Source organism: Canis lupus, chromosome 36 (assembly GCF_003254725.2).
Source record: "Canis lupus dingo isolate Sandy chromosome 36, ASM325472v2, whole genome shotgun sequence".
NCBI classification, from domain to species: Eukaryota; Metazoa; Chordata; class Mammalia; order Carnivora; family Canidae; genus Canis; species Canis lupus.
Window position 1 is genome coordinate 7,996,660 of NC_064278.1, and position 18,123 is coordinate 8,014,782.

At 36.2% G+C, this 18,123-nt stretch overlaps 1 protein-coding gene across 2 annotated transcripts in view; it reads right to left on the minus strand.

The window, feature by feature from the left end:
* The window catches only part of KCNH7 (potassium voltage-gated channel subfamily H member 7), a 478,835-nt gene that overhangs the window by 52,975 nt on the left and 407,737 nt on the right, over positions 1–18,123 (minus strand). For both annotated transcript variants that reach the window (XM_049106394.1, XM_025471042.3), the window contains exons 8-9: positions 15,799–16,198; positions 611–810 (exon numbers count right to left, since the gene is read on the minus strand). In XM_049106394.1, coding sequence (XP_048962351.1) covers positions 611–810; positions 15,799–16,198 — 600 coding nt within the window. The remainder of the gene's footprint in view (positions 1–610; positions 811–15,798; positions 16,199–18,123) is intronic.

Genomic DNA, 18,123 nt, shown 5'->3' on the forward strand with positions numbered 1-18,123 from the left:
ATTTCCCCCTTGAAAGGAAAGATGCATTAAATCAGGTACAGTGAAAGGGGACATAGTTAATTATTGTAAATATAGAAAAATTTTTCCTTAGAAGACGCATGAAACTTCCTATCATTAAATGTTTATGGCATGCTTAAGTTCCCTAACCTCACCCACAAATCCTCAAAGTGTCCTGTTTTTGTTTTCTTGTTTTTAAAGGAATGTTAACTTTGGATTTCTGTTTGGGGGTATCATGGTTGTTGTTGCTGTTTACTTGTCAAATCTTAACACACATGGGTCCAACTGTCTTTTGGGGTGCTGGCAGCTAGGACATGTGGTGAAAGCCCAAATCCTATGTTAGCAATGTTCTCTCTAACTGGAAGTGGGAACTCTACCACACACAGTTATATCAGTTTGCATCATGTTATAATGCCTTTGCCACACAATATAACTAGATATAGCACCATGCAATGCCATGAATTGAGAATGAGAGACTATCTCCAGGGGAGAAAATAAACATCCGAGAGGAAAACAAAAGCAAGGGGTTCAAAGCTGGTGAGACTAGCTTTCCCATTTGGACTGTAGCTATAATGCCTGAGGTACTTCCATTTTGGAAAACAGAAATACATACCATGTTCATGTCAATGCCATTGGTGTACGTCCATGCGTGCTGGAAATATTCTTCAAGCCGTTGCCTCAGGGGGTTGGGGATTTGGTGAAAGCGAATGAACTCTTTTACTCGAAGCATCTGCATGTGGTACCTGGCAGTTCCCGAGTATAGCCTTTGGATAATTGCAGATACATTCCCAAAAATGCTTGCATACATTAGTGCTGGATTGGATAAAAAACAAAGTTATGGGGGAAGACTGCACTTGGGCATTATTATATCTTGTCAGAATCTCAACTATGTAGACTTTTTATTATCTCAATCCAGTTGTAAGGCCCATGGAGAGAAAAATAAGTTAAGCCAATCCTGTTGTAAATTTTATAATTTTGATGACAAATCTGGAGGGGAAAAGTGTCCAAATTCACCATGGATTCTAAATTAAAATATAAACTCAGATTGTTTACAGTATCAGCCTATAATCTGGAGTATTGACCAGAGATAAAAATGCCTTTAGAATAAACCCTTTGCTTTGTAATGTAATAAGGATATATGTCACAGGGTTATCACAGATATGTTTTCTGGAATGGGAGTTAAAAAGTTAATTTTTAAATTGGGACATCTATGCCTCTTGGTCTCAAACCTAACCTTTTAATATTAAAAATCTATTATAAATCTTAAGATTATTTTGAATACTTTGGTTTTGCTAAGGAATGATGAATTGTTTTAAGGAACTCATAATTTCCTTAGAGTATTTAGTTGTATACAATTTTTTTTAATCTATTAAAATTCATTTTTACAGTATTTCTACACAAGAAACAGATATCCCTGGCTTAGAATATAAAGATATAATTTTATTTTTGTAGAAAAAAACCAGAATACATCTTTTTCTTTCATCTGTGAGAAGAAAGAAACTGCCAAGACAATCCTAGCTATACATTTCAGTATTTAGGTTGAGTACCCTTGTAAGTGATTTCTGGGCTAAATCTGTATGATTTAACATAAGTTTTTTGAGTATCTTCTCTTTCCTTTTATGTTTGTATTTGGTTTCTAGTAATTCTAAAAAAAAGTGCTATATTCTGAACATAAAGTCAAATCATGATGCACGATCTGTATTTTGATCTTTGAGCGTGTGCCAGCATCTTAGAGAGAAGGTAGCGTATGTTTAAGACACTGGAACAGCACTATGCCACGCAGGTGGTAAAAAATGAACAGCTTACAGTGTTTGATTCAACTGTGTTCAACTAACACATTCCTCCCACCCCCACCCCAACACACTTTACAAACCATTACTTCTATAAACCACTTAATCATTTTTGAAGTAGATTTTAGCCAGATTCAGGCTAAGTATTTTAAAACAACTTATCTTCTTGGTCATTTGCTTTATTTTCCACCTTATCTTTGTCTCTGGGCTAGCATGGTTCCTTGTTTACCATAGATATCCCAAGTAAGAGAATGTCACAAAGAAAGGAGTGGCCTTTTGTTTTTATGTATTTAAAGAGGTGGAAGTTGGAGAGATCTGTAGTGAGCCTGAATTGGGATGTGTGAAAGAAAAATTCTCAGTAAGGTAGACAAGCTATCTAGGTTGGTTCTTCCACAGGAAAAACACTTGAGCCTAATTTGAGTAAATGAGCAGATGATTAAGAAGACAGTTAGCAATAGTTGCCTAAAACCAATTCCTGTGACTCCAAGAGATTCATGTGAAAAATGTATTTTACTCTTCACTATTCTATAATGTTGGAAATATTTATACAGGTTGCTAGGTCTCCAAAGTATCTATCTTTTTTTTTTTTTTTTTCAGGAAATAGTTTAGTTAGTACAGAGTAAGTTCACTTGATTTAATCAGAGGGCATATAATCAATGCTAGTTATTTTACCTAAACCACATAATTACTTGGAGGAGAGTCAGGGAAAACCTTATTTTGTTTGTAATGAATACTATGGTTTCATTTTCATTTCATGGTGTGGTTTTATCTCCACACTGCCATAAAAATGAACCAAAACATTAGTTTGGGTCATAAAAATATATTTCCACTTGTTGAGAAGATGGCAAAATCTAGATTATAAGCATATTGTTGAATACATGAATAATATGTATTTCTCTTAGTAAATTCTATGTGATGGTTTTATAAACTATAATGAAAGCATGAATTATTTTTTTTCTAATTTTTTAGGAGCAACAGGAGCTAAAGACTGTACGCAAGAGAGAAGCACAACATAATCATATTCTTTATACATCATTTACCAAATGCCTATCAAATGGCATAAAATATGAGTCAAAAGCAAGATGGCAGACTGTACATAAGGACATTTCTCTCCTTAACTCAATATTTTACTTAGCTTTCCTCAAACAGGGAGTTCTAATTTCATCAATGGTTTGTTTTAGATTTAGATATTATAGAAATAAAGCAGGTATATCTTAAAACTTCCTTCAGCACACCCCACCCCAAATCTGATATGCTAACCAAACTAATGACTTTAGTTGGTCATTAGACATTAGCTGGAATGTGCTGATAGAACAAATACACTTGTTTTCTAGTTATTACACAGAGTTTTACAAAGTTTTAACTTAAGAAGTTAGATGTTATAAGGGTATAATTTACATATAATAAAATAAATCCATTTTAATTGTATGCATCAATTAATTCTGACAAATGTATATGCTTGCTATAAGCACAAAGTACAGAACATTTCCATCACCCTAAAAGATTCCCTTGTGTTCATTGGCTGCCTACACTTACTTCAGAACCTAGACAACAACCAAGCTCCAATGCATGTCATTACAGTAGTTTGCATTTCCTAGGTTTTCATATACATGGAATCATAATGTATACATTCATTTGCGTCTGATTTATTTTGTTGTACGTCTTTGAAATTAATTCTGTTGTATGTATTAGTAATTTGTTCTTTTTTTATCACTCTACTTCGTATCACATGGCTCTACTAGTTTATCTCTTCTGTTGACAGAAATCTCACTGTTTCTAGTTTTTGGCTATTATGAATAAAACCGCCATGAGCATTTGTGATGAATCTTCATGTGGACACATATTTCCATTTCCCTTTAAACACTTAGGAGTGGAAGTGTGTGGTACATATAACTTTATAAGAAGCTGCTAGACTGTTCCTCAAACTTGTGTCAATTTATACTCCCTTCAGCAATAAATGACAATATCAATTGTTCCCAACTGCTATTGCCAGTCTTTAATTTTACATGCCACTTGTAGCGGGCATGTAATATCTCATTAGAGTTTTAACTTACATCTCCTGATGACTAATGACATCTTTTCCTTCACTTATTGGCCACTCATATAGCTCCTTTTTGAAATGTCTGTTTAAATCTTTTGGTCATTTTTAAATTGAGTTGTCTTTTATTGTAGAATTGCAAGAAATTCTTGATAAATTCTGGATACAACTTTTTTTAAGGTCTAAGTATTGAGAATATTTTCTTCTAGTCTATCATTTGCCTATTTCTTTTCTTAACAGTGTCTTTTGAAAAACTAAAGTTACTAATTTTGATGAAATCCAACTTATTAATTTTTATTTTATGGCTCCGGATTTTTTTGTTTCAGTTTTGGTAATTTATATCATTCAAAGAACTTTCATATCACATTTAAATTGCCATACTTATTATGATAAAGTAATTCATAATGTTATTTTATTATTAATATCTTTGTAACGGGTAGTAATAGCTCTCCTTTCAATCAGATATTGGTAACATGTCTTCTGTCTCATCAGTCTAATTGGAAGTTTATCAATTTTATTGGTCTTTTTTTTATTGGTCTTTTAAAAAGCCAGAATATACTCCCATTAATTTTCTCTAATGTTTTTTGATTTCTATTTTATTAACTTTTGCTCTTATCTCTGCTATTTCTTCTACTTATATGTTTAGCTTAGTTGTCTTAAAATAGAAATTTAAATCTTTGATTTTAGACTTTTCTTTTTTAAATAAAAATACTGGGCAGCCCTAGTGGCTCAGCGGTTTAGCGCCACCTTTGGCCCAGGGCGTGATCCTGGAGACCCCTGATCCAGTCCCACATCAGGCTCCCTGCATGGAGCCTGCTTCTCCTTCTGTCTGTGTCTCTGCCTCTCTCTCTCTCTGTCTCTGTCTCTGTCTCTGTCTTTCTCGTTCTCTGTCTCTCATTAATAAATAAATAAAATCTTTGAAAAAATGCTAAATAAAAATACTTATCCCTAAAATGGGACGCCTGGGTGGCTCATTGGTTGAGCATCTGCCTTCGGCTCAGGGCATGATCCCGGGGTCCTGGGATAGAGTCCCACATCGGGCTCCCTGCAGGGAGCCTGCTTCTGTCTCTGCCTCTCTCGTGTCTCTCATGAATAAATAAATAAAATCTTTAAAAAAAAATACTTAAAACTACATTTCTCTCTTTAGCTGTCTCTTGCACATTTTGGCACATTTTTCTTTCATTTTCGTTCAGTTAAACTATTTTCTAATTTTCCATGTGATTTTCTTCTTTGAACCATAGGTTATTTGGAAGTGTGCCACCTACTTTCGTTCCAAATACATATCACTCTTTTGTTTCATTTTCTCTTCTTCTCTTCTTTATTTTCTTTCCTTTCTTTTCCTTTTTTCCTTTCCTTTCCTTTTCTTTTTTTCTCTCTCTTTATCCTTTTCGCTCCCTCTCAGGATAATTTCCAGTTTCTCTTGTGGTTAGAGACATACTCTGTATGATTCAGTACTTTTAAATTTGCTAAAATTTCTTTTTGGTTCAGCATATGACCTGTCTTGAGGATTTGATTTGTAGTCCAGCAGATGGTCTATCGTGCTGAATGTCCCACATACACTAGAAAAGAATGTGTATTCTGCTGGTATTCTATAATTGCCAATGTCATGTTAATTGATAGTATTGTTCAAATCTTTTATATCTTTTCTGATTTTCTGTCTACTTATTCTACAAAACACAGAGGGAAGAGTGTTAATTGCTAATTGTAACTGTAGATTTGTCTTGTGAATTTTTCTATTTCTCCATTTGGTTCTATCAGTTTTTGTTTAATGTAATTGCTTTGTAATTGGGTATCTACACGCTTAGGACTGTGGTGTCTACTTTGTCTCTGGTAATAGTCTTTGTTTTTAAGTCTTCTTTGAAATCAATACTGCTCCTCACATTTTCTCATGATTAGTGATTGTATATACATCTTTTTCCATCTTTTTCTTTTACCTATGTCTTTATATTTTAAGTGTGTTTCTTTAGATAGCATATGATTGAGCCTTTTAAAAAAAATAGTCTGACAATTCTGGAAGTTTAATGAGAGTTTAGCTCACTTACATTTAATGGAATTGTTAATGTGGCTTGTGTTAAATCTACCATCTTGCTGTTTGTTTTCTATGTGTTCCATTTCTCTTATTTTCTATTTATTGGTTTTATCATTTTTATTATTCTATTTCATCTTCTCTATTGGCTTGTTAACTGTGCTGTAGTAGTTACAGTATGCATTTTTAATTTATCACTCTGTACCTTAAATAATATAATACCTCTTCATGTATAATGTAGGAATCTTATATAAGATTTTATAATTCTTACTTAAATATACTTTCATTCTCCCTTCCTGTTTTGTACTATTATTGTCACATTTTAAATTCTACATATGTTATAAAATTTAAGATATATTCTCCTAATTTTTGCTTTAAAAATTATTTTTGAAGACATTTAAAAATGAGAAAATATCTTTTAAATTTACCTACATATTAACATTTTCTAGTGTTCTTCATTTGTTTTTCTGGATCCAAATTTTCATCTTAATAATATTTTCTATTTACCTGGAGAGCTTTCTAATTTCTTGTACTTTGCTCATGATGAATTATGTCAGGTTTTGTTTGTCACTTTTGAAGGATAGATTAATTGAACCAATAATTCTGTGTTGGCAGATTTTGTTTTTTCTTTAGCACTTTAAAGATTTTATTACATTGTCTTCATGGTTTGCATTGATTCTAATAAGAAATATGTTCTCAATCTGATGCTTTCCCTCTGTACATGATGTATCCTATTTTTTTCCCTTCCAGTTACTTTTAAGACTTTTTCTCCTTATCACTAGTTTTCAGTAATTTAAGTATGGTGTGCTTGTGTGTGTGTGTGTTTGTGTGTGTGTTTTTAACATGTTTGGGATTCACTAAGCTTCTTGGATCTGTGGTTTACAGCTTTTTATCAATTTTGGATAGATTTCGGCCATTAAGATTTCTTTTTCTAGTTCCCTTCCCCATTTTCTGGGAGTCCATATACACATTTGTTAAAGTGCTAGATATTATCTGTCAGTTTCATCATTTCTGTCAATTCTGGTTCTGGGCTTTTATTTGTTTTATTAAGATATAATTGACATACAAAATTATATTAACTTTGGAAGTACAACATGGTGATTTGATATTTGTATACAGTCAGAAATGTAGTAATCATAAGTATAGTTAATTTCCATTACCACAGAGGCACAGGATATTTTTTTCTTGTGATGAGAACTTTTAAGATTTACTCTTTTAGCAACTTTCAAATATATAATACAGTATTATTAACTGTAGTTACCATACATTATATTACATCACTATTTATTAATTAAATAATAATTTATTTAAAAAAAATAAAACGCATCTGCAGACATTTGAGTTGTTTCCATTTAGTTAGATGGTATCTTTTAATGTTTGATTTTTAGTTTTCTTGAGTTATATTGTAAGAGAGATGATAGATTGATCTTTTTTTCTATTTGGCTTCAAAGTTTTCTTTTAGAATGAAGATTGGTTTTAAAGAAGTTTAGGGATGATGAGAAAGTTCAACATGATAACTAGATGATATAAACTATACCTAGTATTAGTATATAGACACTATTTTACATTATATTTTTAGATATTGTATTTTATTTTTGGCTTAAAACAGATCACTCAGATCTAAGGAGTATGTACTTAGTGTAGAAATATAACTAAACAAAAATAACCAAATCATTTTCTAACACAGTTGGATCTCAATGGAAATACCACGTTAGATGCATCCATATACATCAAATGGCTTTGTGCATTTTGGGGCATTTTTATTATTAAGTTTTGAGTTGTAATTTGACTTTTCTTCTTAATTTTAGCATAATAGATCATGATTGAACTCTCTAGGAATACCTTTAATTTTTTTCTTATGTGACATGGAGCTCTACATAATTCCCTTTTGAAAGTTATAGAACCAAGTCTATTATTCAAATAAAGTATATTATGTGGGATGTGGTTGTATCTTACTCTACTCAATTAACTAGAGTGTCTTCTCTTTTTCTAAAAGATGAAAAATATCTGTAGAAAACAAGTATTTTCCTTAAAGAATCAAAAGAAATAGCCTAGTGCTATATTTAAGAAAGAAGGGAAGGAGGAGAAATGGAAGGAAGAAAGAAGGAAGGAGAAAACACTGCCAATTATCATGACTTAGGGATTAGAGACTGGATATAGACCAAATAAAGAACTGAGTTTTCTTTGATTTAAAATAATTCACATGATGAACAGTACTGTTTTTAATGTAATCCTCACAAGTGATGAGGATTTCTAAGTGGTGAGCAGGTTAGAAAACTCTTGAAAATTCTGTTTCAGGGGGGGGGAGGAGCAAGATGGCGGAAGAGCAGGGTCTCCAAATCACCTGTCTCCACCAAACTACCTAGAAAACCTTCAAATTATCCTGAAAATCTATGAATTCGGCCTGAGATTTAAAGAGAGACCAGCTGGAATGCTGCAGTGAGAAGAGTTCGCGCTTCTATCAAGGTAGGAAGACGGGGAAAAAGAAATAAAGGAACAAAGGCCTCCAAGGGGGAGGGGCCCCGCGAGGAGCCGGGCTGAGGCCGGGGCGAGTGTCCCCAGGACAGGAGAGCCCCGTCCCGGAGGAGCAGGAGCTGCACCGACCTTCCCGGGCGGAAAGGGGCTCGCGGGGAGTTGGAGCAGGACCCAGGAGGGCGGGGATGCCCTCGGGCTCCCGGGGACAGTAACAGCAACTGCGCGCCCAGGAGAGTGCGCCGAGCTCCCTAAGGGCTGCAGCGCGCACGGCGGGACCCGGCGGGACCCGGAGCAGCTGAAGGGGCTCGGGCGGCGGCTCCGCGGAGGGGGCTGCGCGGCCCCGGGAGCAGCGCGGAGGGGCTCGGGCAGAGGAAGAGGCTCCGTGCAGAGGGGGCTGCGCGGTTCCAGGAGCAGCTCGGAGGGACTTGGGCGGCGGCTCCGCGGAGGGGGCTGCGCGGCCCGGGAGCGCGAATCCACCAGCGCAGGCTCCGGAGCACAGGGCGCCGGGACACAGCCCAGGATCCCGCCTCCCCCGGGACAGGCAGAGGCCGGGAGGGCCCAGGACAGCGAGGACGCTCCTGCCCCAGCTGAGCAGAGCAGCGGCCCCGCCCCGGAGCCTCCAGGCCCTGCAGACGGAGAGCTCCGTGGTTCCTGCCGGAGCTGAATCCAGGTTTCCAGAGCTGCCCTGCCACTGGGGCTGTTCCTCCTGCGGCCTCACGGGGTAAACAACCCCCACCGAGCCCTGCACCAGGCAGGGGCACAGCAGCTCCCCCAACTGCTAACACCTGAAAAATCAGCACAACAGGCCCCTCCCCCAGAAGATCAGCTAGACGGACAACTTCCAGGAGGAGCCAAGGGACTTAAAGAACACAGAATCAGAAGATACTCCCCGGTGGTTCTTTTGTTTTGTTTTGTTTTGTTTTGTTTTGTTTTGTTTTGCTTTTTGATTTGTTTCCTTCCCCCACCCCCTTTTTTTCTCCTTTCTTTTTCTTTCTCTTTTTCTTTTTTTTTTTTTTTTTTTTCGTTTTTTTTTCCCTTTTTTTTCTCTTTCTCTTTTCTTTCCTTCTTTCTCTCCTCTCTTTTTCTCTTTTTCCCAATACAACTTGCTTTTGGCCACTCTGCACTGAGCAAAATGACTAGAAGGAAAACCTCACCTCAAAAGAAAGAATCAGAAACAGTCCTCTCTCCCACAGAGTTACAAAATCTGGATTACAATTCAATGTCAGAAAGCCAATTCAGAAGCACTATTATACAGCTACTGGTGGCTCTAGAAAAAAGTATAAAGGACTCAAGAGACTTCATGACTGCAGAATTTAGAGCTAATCAGGCAGAAATTAAAAATCAATTGAATGAGATGCAATCCAAACTAGAAGTCCTAACGACGAGGGTTAACGAGGTGGAAGAACGAGTGAGTGACCTAGAAGACAAGTTGATAGCAAAGAGGGAAACTGAGGAAAAAAGAGACAAACAATTAAAAGACCATGAGGATAGATTAAGGGAAATAAACGACAGCCTGAGGAAGAAAAACCTACGTTTAATTGGGGTTCCCGAGGGCGCCGAAAGGGACAGAGGGCCAGAATATGTATTTGAACAAATTCTAGCTGAAAACTTTCCTAATCTGGGAAGGGAAACAGGCATTCAGATCCAGGAAATAGATCCCCCCCTAAAATCAATAAAAACCGTTCAACACCTCGACATTTAATTGTGAAGCTTGCAAATTCCAAAGATAAGGAGAAGATCCTTAAAGCAGCAAGAGACAAGAAATCCCTGACTTTTATGGGGAGGAGTATTAGGGTAACAGCAGACCTCTCCACAGAGACCTGGCAGGCCAGAAAGGGCTGGCAGGATATATTCAGGGTCCTAAATGAGAAGAACATGCAACCAAGAATACTTTATCCAGCAAGGCTCTCATTCAAAATGGAAGGAGAGATAAAGAGCTTCCAAGACAGGCAGCAACTAAAAGAATATGTGACCTCCAAACCAGCTCTGCAAGAAATTTTAAGGGGGCCTCTTAAAATTCCCCTTTAGGAAGAAGTTCAGTGGAACAGTCCACAAAAACAAAGACTGAATAGATATCATGATGACACTAAACTCATATCTGTCAATAGTAACTCTGAATGTGAACGGGCTTAATGACCCCATCAAAAGGCGCAGGGTTTCAGACTGGATAAAAAAGCAGGACCCATCTATTTGCTGTCTACAAGAGACTCATTTTAGACAGAAGGACACCTACAGCCTGAAAATAAAAGGTTGGAGAACCATTTACCATTCGAATGGTCCTCAAAAGAAAGCAGGGGTAGCCATCCTTATATCAGATAAACTAAAATTTACCCCAAAGACTGTAGTGAGAGATGAAGAGGGACACTATATCATACTTAAAGGATCTATTCAACAAGAGGACTTAACAATCCTCAATATATATGCTCCGAATGTGGGAGCTGCCAAATATATAAATCAATTATTAACCAAAGTGAAGAAATACTTAGATAATAATACACTTATACTTGGTGACTTCAATCTAGCTCTTTCTATACTCGATAGGTCTTCTAAGCAAAACATCTCCAAAGAAACGAGAGCTTTAAATGATACACTGGACCAGATGGATTTCACAGATATCTACAGAACTTTACATCCAAACTCAACTGAATACACATTCTTCTCAAGCGCACACGGAACTTTCTCCAGAATAGACCACATATTGGGTCACAAATCGGGTCTGAACCGATACCAAAAGATTGGGATTGTCCCCTGCATATTCTCGGACCATAATGCCTTGAAATTAGAACTAAATCACAACAAGAAGTTTGGAAGGACCTCAAACACATGGAGGTTAAGGACCATCCTGCTAAAAGATAAAAGGGTCAACCAGGAAATTAAGGAAGAATTAAAAAGATTCATGGAAACTAATGAGAATGAAGATACAACCGTTCAAAATCTTTGGGATGCAGCAAAAGCAGTCCTAAGGGGGAAATACATCGCAATACAAGCATCCATTCAAAAACTGGAAAGAACTCAAATACAAAAGCTAACCTTACACATAAAGGAGCTAGAGAAAAAACAGCAAATAGATCCTACACCCAAGAGAAGAAGGGAGTTAATAAAGATTCGAGCAGAACTCAACGAAATCGAGACCAGAAGAACTGTGGAACAGATCAACAGAACCAGGAGTTGGTTCTTTGAAAGAATTAATAAGATAGATAAACCATTAGCCAGCCTTATTAAAAAGAAGAGAGAGAAGACTCAAATTAATAAAATCATGAATGAGAAAGGAGAGATCACTACCAACACCAAGGAAATACAAACGATTTTAAAAACATATTATGAACAGCTATACGCCAATAAATTAGGCAATCTAGAAGAAATGGACGCATTCCTGGAAAGCCACAAACTACCAAAACTGGAACAGGAAGAAATAGAAAACCTGAACAGGCCAATAACCAGGGAGGAAATTGAAGCAGTCATCAAAAACCTCCCAAGACACAAGAGTCCAGGGCCAGATGGCTTCCCAGGAGAATTTTATCAAACGTTTAAAGAAGAAATCATACCTATTCTCCTAAAGCTGTTTGGAAAGATAGAAAGAGATGGAGTACTTCCAAATTCGTTCTATGAAGCCAGCATCACCTTAATTCCAAAGCCAGACAAAGACCCCGCCAAAAAGGAGAATTACAGACCAATATCCCTGATGAACATGGATGCAAAAATTCTCAACAAGATACTGGCCAATAGGATCCAACAGTACATTAAGAAAATTATTCACCATGACCAAGTAGGATTTATCCCTGGGACACAAGGCTGGTTCAACACCCGTAAAACAATCAATGTGATTCATCATATCAGCAAGAGAAAAACCAAGAACCATATGATCCTCTCATTGGATGCAGAGAAAGCATTTGACAAAATACAGCATCCATTCCTGATTAAAACTCTTCAGAGTGTAGGGATAGAGGGAACATTCCTCGACATCTTAAAAGCCATCTATGAAAAGCCCACAGCAAATATCATTCTCAATGGGGAAGCACTGGGAGCCTTTCCCCTAAGATCAGGAACAAGACAGGGATGTCCACTCTCACCACTGCTATTCAACATAGTACTGGAAGTCCTAGCCTCAGCAATCAGACAACAAAAAGACATTAAAGGCATTCAAATTGGCAAAGAAGAAGTCAAACTCTCTCTCTTCGCCGATGACATGATACTCTACATAGAAAACCCAAAAGTCTCCACCCCAAGATTGCTAGAACTCATACAGCAATTCGGTAGCGTGGCAGGATACAAAATCAATGCCCAGAAGTCAGTGGCATTTCTATACACTAACAATGAGACTGAAGAAAGAGAAATTAAGGAGTCAATCCCATTTACAATTGCACCCAAAAGCATAAGATACCTAGGAATAAACCTCACCAAAGATGTAAAGGATCTATACCCTCAAAACTATAGAACACTTCTGAAAGAAATTGAGGAAGACACAAAGAGATGGAAAAATATTCCATGCTCATGGATTGGCAGAATTAATATTGTGAAAATGTCAATGTTACCCAGGGCAATATACACGTTTAATGCAATCCCTATCAAAATACCATGGACTTTCTTCAGAGAGTTAGAACAAATTATTTTAAGATTTGTGTGGAATCAGAAAAGACCCCGAATAGCCAGGGGAATTTTAAAAAAGAAAACCATATCTGGGGGCATCACAATGCCAGATTTCAGGTTGTACTACAAAGCTGTGGTCATCAAGACAGTGTGGTACTGGCACAAAAACAGACACATAGATCAGTGGAACAGAATAGAGAATCCAGAAGTGGACCCTGAACTTTATGGGCAACTAATATTCGATAAAGGAGGAAAGACTATCCATTGGAAGAAAGACAGTCTCTTCAATAAATGGTGCTGGGAAAATTGGACATCCACATGCAGAAGAATGAAACTAGACCACTCTCTTTCACCATACACAAAGATAAACTCAAAATGGATGAAAGATCTAAATGTGAGACAAGATTCCATCAAAATCCTAGAGAAGAACACAGGCAACACCCTTTTTGAACTCAGCCATAGTAACTTCTTGCAAGATACATCCACGAAGGCAAAAGAAACAAAAGCAAAAATGAACTATTGGGACTTCATCAAGATAAGAAGCTTTTGCACAGCAAAGGATACAGTCAACAAAACTCAAAGACAACCTACAGAATGGGAGAATATATTTGCAAATGACACATCAGATAAAGGGCTAGTTTCCAAGATCTATAAAGAACTTATTAAACTCAACACCAAAGAAACAAACAATCCAATCATGAAATGGGCAAAAGACATGAACAGAAATCTCACAGAGGAAGACATAGACATGGCCAACATGCATATGAGAAAATGCTCTGCATCACTTGCCATCAGGGAAATACAAATCAAAACTACAATGAGATACCACCTCACACCAGTGAGAATGGGGAAAATTAACAAGGCAGGAAACAACAAATGTTGGAGAGGATGCGGAGAAAAGGGAACCCTCTTACACTGTTGGTGGGAATGTGAACTGGTGCAGCCACTCTGGAAAACTGTGTGGAGGTTCCTCAAACAGTTAAAAATATACCTGCCCTACGACCCAGCAATTGCACTGTTGGGGATTTACCCCAAAGATACAAATGCAATGAAACGCCGGGACACCTGCACCCCGATGTTTCTAGCAGCAATGGCCACTATAGCCAAACTGTGGAAGGAGCCTCGGTGTCCAACGAAAGATGAATGGATAAAGAAGATGTGGTTTATGTATACAATGGAATATTACTCAGCTATTAGAAATGACAAATACCCACCATTTGCTTCAACGTGGATGGAACTGGAGGGTATTATGCTGAGTGAAGTAAGTCAGTCAGAGAAGGACAAACATTATATGTTCTCATTCATTTGGGGAATATAAATAATAGTGAAAGGGAAAATAAGGGAAGGGAGAAGAAATGTGTGGGAAATATCAGAAAGGGAGACAGAACGTAAAGACTGCTAACTCTGGGAAACGAACTAGGGGTGGTAGAAGGGGAGGAGGGCGGGGGGTGGAAGTGAATGGGTGACGGGCACTGGGTATTCTGTATGTTAGTAAATTGAACACCAATAAATAAAAAAAATAAATAAATAAATAAAAAATAAAAATAGAATATTTCAGAAAAAAAAAAAAAAAAAAAGAAAATTCTGTTTCAATATGCAGGTTCTGTTTTATTCATTAATAGCATATATATATATTTTTTCTATACATATGTTTAAATAATTAGGAACAAACTTTTAAAAATTTCTTTTTTTGTTACTTCACTAAAATTGATAATCACTGTAAGGTATTTACTAGCAGCTATAGTCATAGAGTGGTTGGCACTGTTTGAGATAGTCGGTCTTCCTAGAATGAGTTTTTCTGTTTCCCAGTAGGTCCCTCTTCCATTTCCTTCTGGGTGCAAGGCTACTTCTGTGTTTATAGCTCAGACTTAGCCTGAATCTGTAGAATATCTTAAGGGTTATTTGAATATAATGCTATTTACCTATATAAATCTTACCTAAATAAAAATACTAAGATATATATAAGAAAAGTAAATTTTAAATACAATGAACAATAAACAGGGTGATTTGATTTAAATTTCACAAATAAAACTTATCTAAGTACACTTCATTAATCAATATGTTAACATTTAAAATCAACTCTGGATCTATTTTCAGATTTGTACACCATCTAAGGATAATGCCCTTTTCTAAGCTTTAAAATTTCATTATGCTTTTGTCAATTGCTGCTCGGTATCACAGAAGTTATCTTTAGTGACTCTATAGTATGATTTTTAAAAACATTAAAACATCTTTAGGTTAATGCAGAATTTTTTGTTTCTTATTCCAAAAAATATACCTCTTAATGATGCTCATGTCATCACCACATTACAAGGTAAAGAGCAATCACTTAAGCTTTGGCATAATGTCATAGGGAAAGGAATTTTTAAGCAATAAGTAAGTGGTGAAAAATACATATATATATTTATCTGTGTATATATCTGTCTGTAAATACAGATATATATAAGAAATATATGTATTTATTACTTCTATATTTTTATATAGAAGTATATTTTTCTATTAAGAAATATATATATTTCTATTTAGTAATGTAAACTAATCTTTCCCATTCTAATTCGGTCTCAACTTAAAACAGAAAATAACCATTGGTAACAAATTGCAGATACTTTTACAGCAGCAATAGTGAACTGCAAGTCTCAATTCTGGAATTCTAAAATCCATGTAACTCCAGTTTTATATTTGTAGTTTTTCTGAGGTGCTAAAAATCCTTTTGGTATCTCCCCTCACAGAGAGAATTAGGTTTGATAGAATATAATACCCATATATGTAATTCCATGATCTCTCCAGTTTTCTATATTTTTTTCTTTGTCTGATTCTGAATGTTCTACAGATACCAATTTTAAGATATTTTACCCTAATAGAAAACAAAAGAGAAATCTACTTACAGCCGATCAACATGACACAGATTGAAAAGATTTTCTCCGAATTGGTGTTAGGAGACACGTTCCCAAATCCTACACTGGTTAAACTGCTGAAGGTAAAATAAAGTGCAGTGACGTATTTGTCTTTAATGGATGGTCCAGAACTTGAGTCACTGTCATTGTAACGTTTCCCAATTTGTTGTCCCAACGAATCCAACCATCCAATTTTGTCAGTCAGGTAGGGCCTTTCTACATTTCCAATTGCATACCAAATGCAAGCCAGCCAGTGAGCTATCAGGGCAAATATGCACATTAAGAGCATTAGAACAGCAGCTCCATATTCTGAATATCGATCAAGTTTCCGGGCCACTCGCACAAGACGAAGGAGTCGAGCTGTTTTCAGAAGACCGATTAATGTTGTTGTCTGTGGAAATAAATGTGTATGGTCAGAAACAGTTGGCAAACAATTCAGTGTGTGTTCCTCCTGCAAAGTAGGAGGAAACAGGTTAAAACAATATGGTAGCATTAAGGATAAATGCAGATTTGGATTAAGTATTAAGGTTAGTTTTTTTTTTTTTTTTTTTTTTTTTTTTTACATCTGCCTTGGAAAATACTTTGAAAGTGTGTGGTACATTAATTCACTATCTTGACATTGAAGACCCATGGGACAGACTCCATCTGTCTAGCTTTATGTTCTAACCAAGTGCCTTGAAGATAATGAATACTCAGTAAATCATTCATTCACCAATAAACATCCTTGTGTGTTACTGGTGTGCCTACCAAATACCACCACTGGGATTATAGTGTTGAGCAAGCAGACATGATCACTTTTATAACAGAAAGAAACATTTTCTTACTAGACAAAATGCCTTCTTTAATGAAGAGAAACAAGATCCACTGTCTTTAAGGGATTGATAGATTTGGTTTTTTAAAGAAACAGACAATAAACTCATTTCAGAGATTGAAAAATGTGGTAATGATAATAAAACAGAGTGGTGTGATAGAGGATGTTTAGGGCATAGTCAGGATGGCAGTGACTCTAGATAAAAAGGCCAAAGATGATCTTGCTGAGGAGCTGACATTAGAGTTGAGACGTACCCACATAATGAGAAGAGCCGGGCAAGCAGATAATTGGGAGATGTACTGGATGATTGTATGCATGCTTTACACGCTATATTTAAATTCATTTTTCCTTTCTCAATGTGCTAAACTGATGAATTGTTTCTTGATGTCCCAATGATATTATGTACTTTTCATTGGGGTGTGATGTGTAACTAATTGTATGATTATTACTGACCAGGTATCTAATGATAGGACACTTCTATATAATAACAGGATATTTAACTGGTTGTTTGAATTTGAAATCTGGTAAGTACAAATTACAAGTTCATTTCTTAGGTTTCCTAAATAATGTCAGCTATAAGTACTATATAATTCACAGGGCATATAATTATTCCATAGTTACATGGTGTTTACCAATCAATTATTGAGTCATTTTATGTGTTCATTGTTGGTGTTTATTTTGCAGAGTATATCCAACTGTATTGAGAACACTTATATTTTAATTAAAGAAATAGCACATGTCAGAGCTATCTCCCTCTATCTGTTCATATTGACTTGGTGGTAAAAAAAACCACTAAATATTAAGAAATATAGTTTCATTAGTATTCTATAATAAGTCTTGCAGTTCCTTTTTTGTGTGTGTGCTAGAGTGGTCACTAAGAGAAGGGGAGATCCTTCGGTCTCTGAATTCTTTTCAGTTTGTATTGGAATCTTCTAGAGGTTAGAGGAGATTATGTAGTTGGGATGTGCTTATCACATTTGAGATCTGGTCTTTACTCATTATAAAATGTGAGGAGGGGAGAGTCTTCCTTGTTTCCAATGTTGTTATTAATTTTGAAGGTGGAATAAGGAAAGCAGTATTTTTTTTCTTCACAAATATAAAGAGTGTATCTTTTCACAATGAATAAATGGAGAGTTTATGTTAGGTAGTTCTCTGGAAGAAGGTCAACCTTCCACTATTTGAATTATCAACATTTTAACTAATTAGCTTTTTTTTTCAAAGTTAGTTTTTTTTGTTTGTTTGTTTCAAAAGGTTTTATTTACATTTTAGTTAGTTAACATAGAGTGTAGGTTTCAGGAGCAGAATTTAGTGATTCATTACTTACATATAACACCCAGTGCTCATCACAAGTACCCTCCTTAATCCTCACAAACCATTTAGTGCATCCCCTCATCCACCACCCCTCCAGCACCCCTCAGTTTGTTTTTCATAGTTAATAGTCTCCTATGGTTTCCTCTCTATTTTTTTTTACTTCCTCTCTCTATGTTCACCTGTTTTGCTTCTTA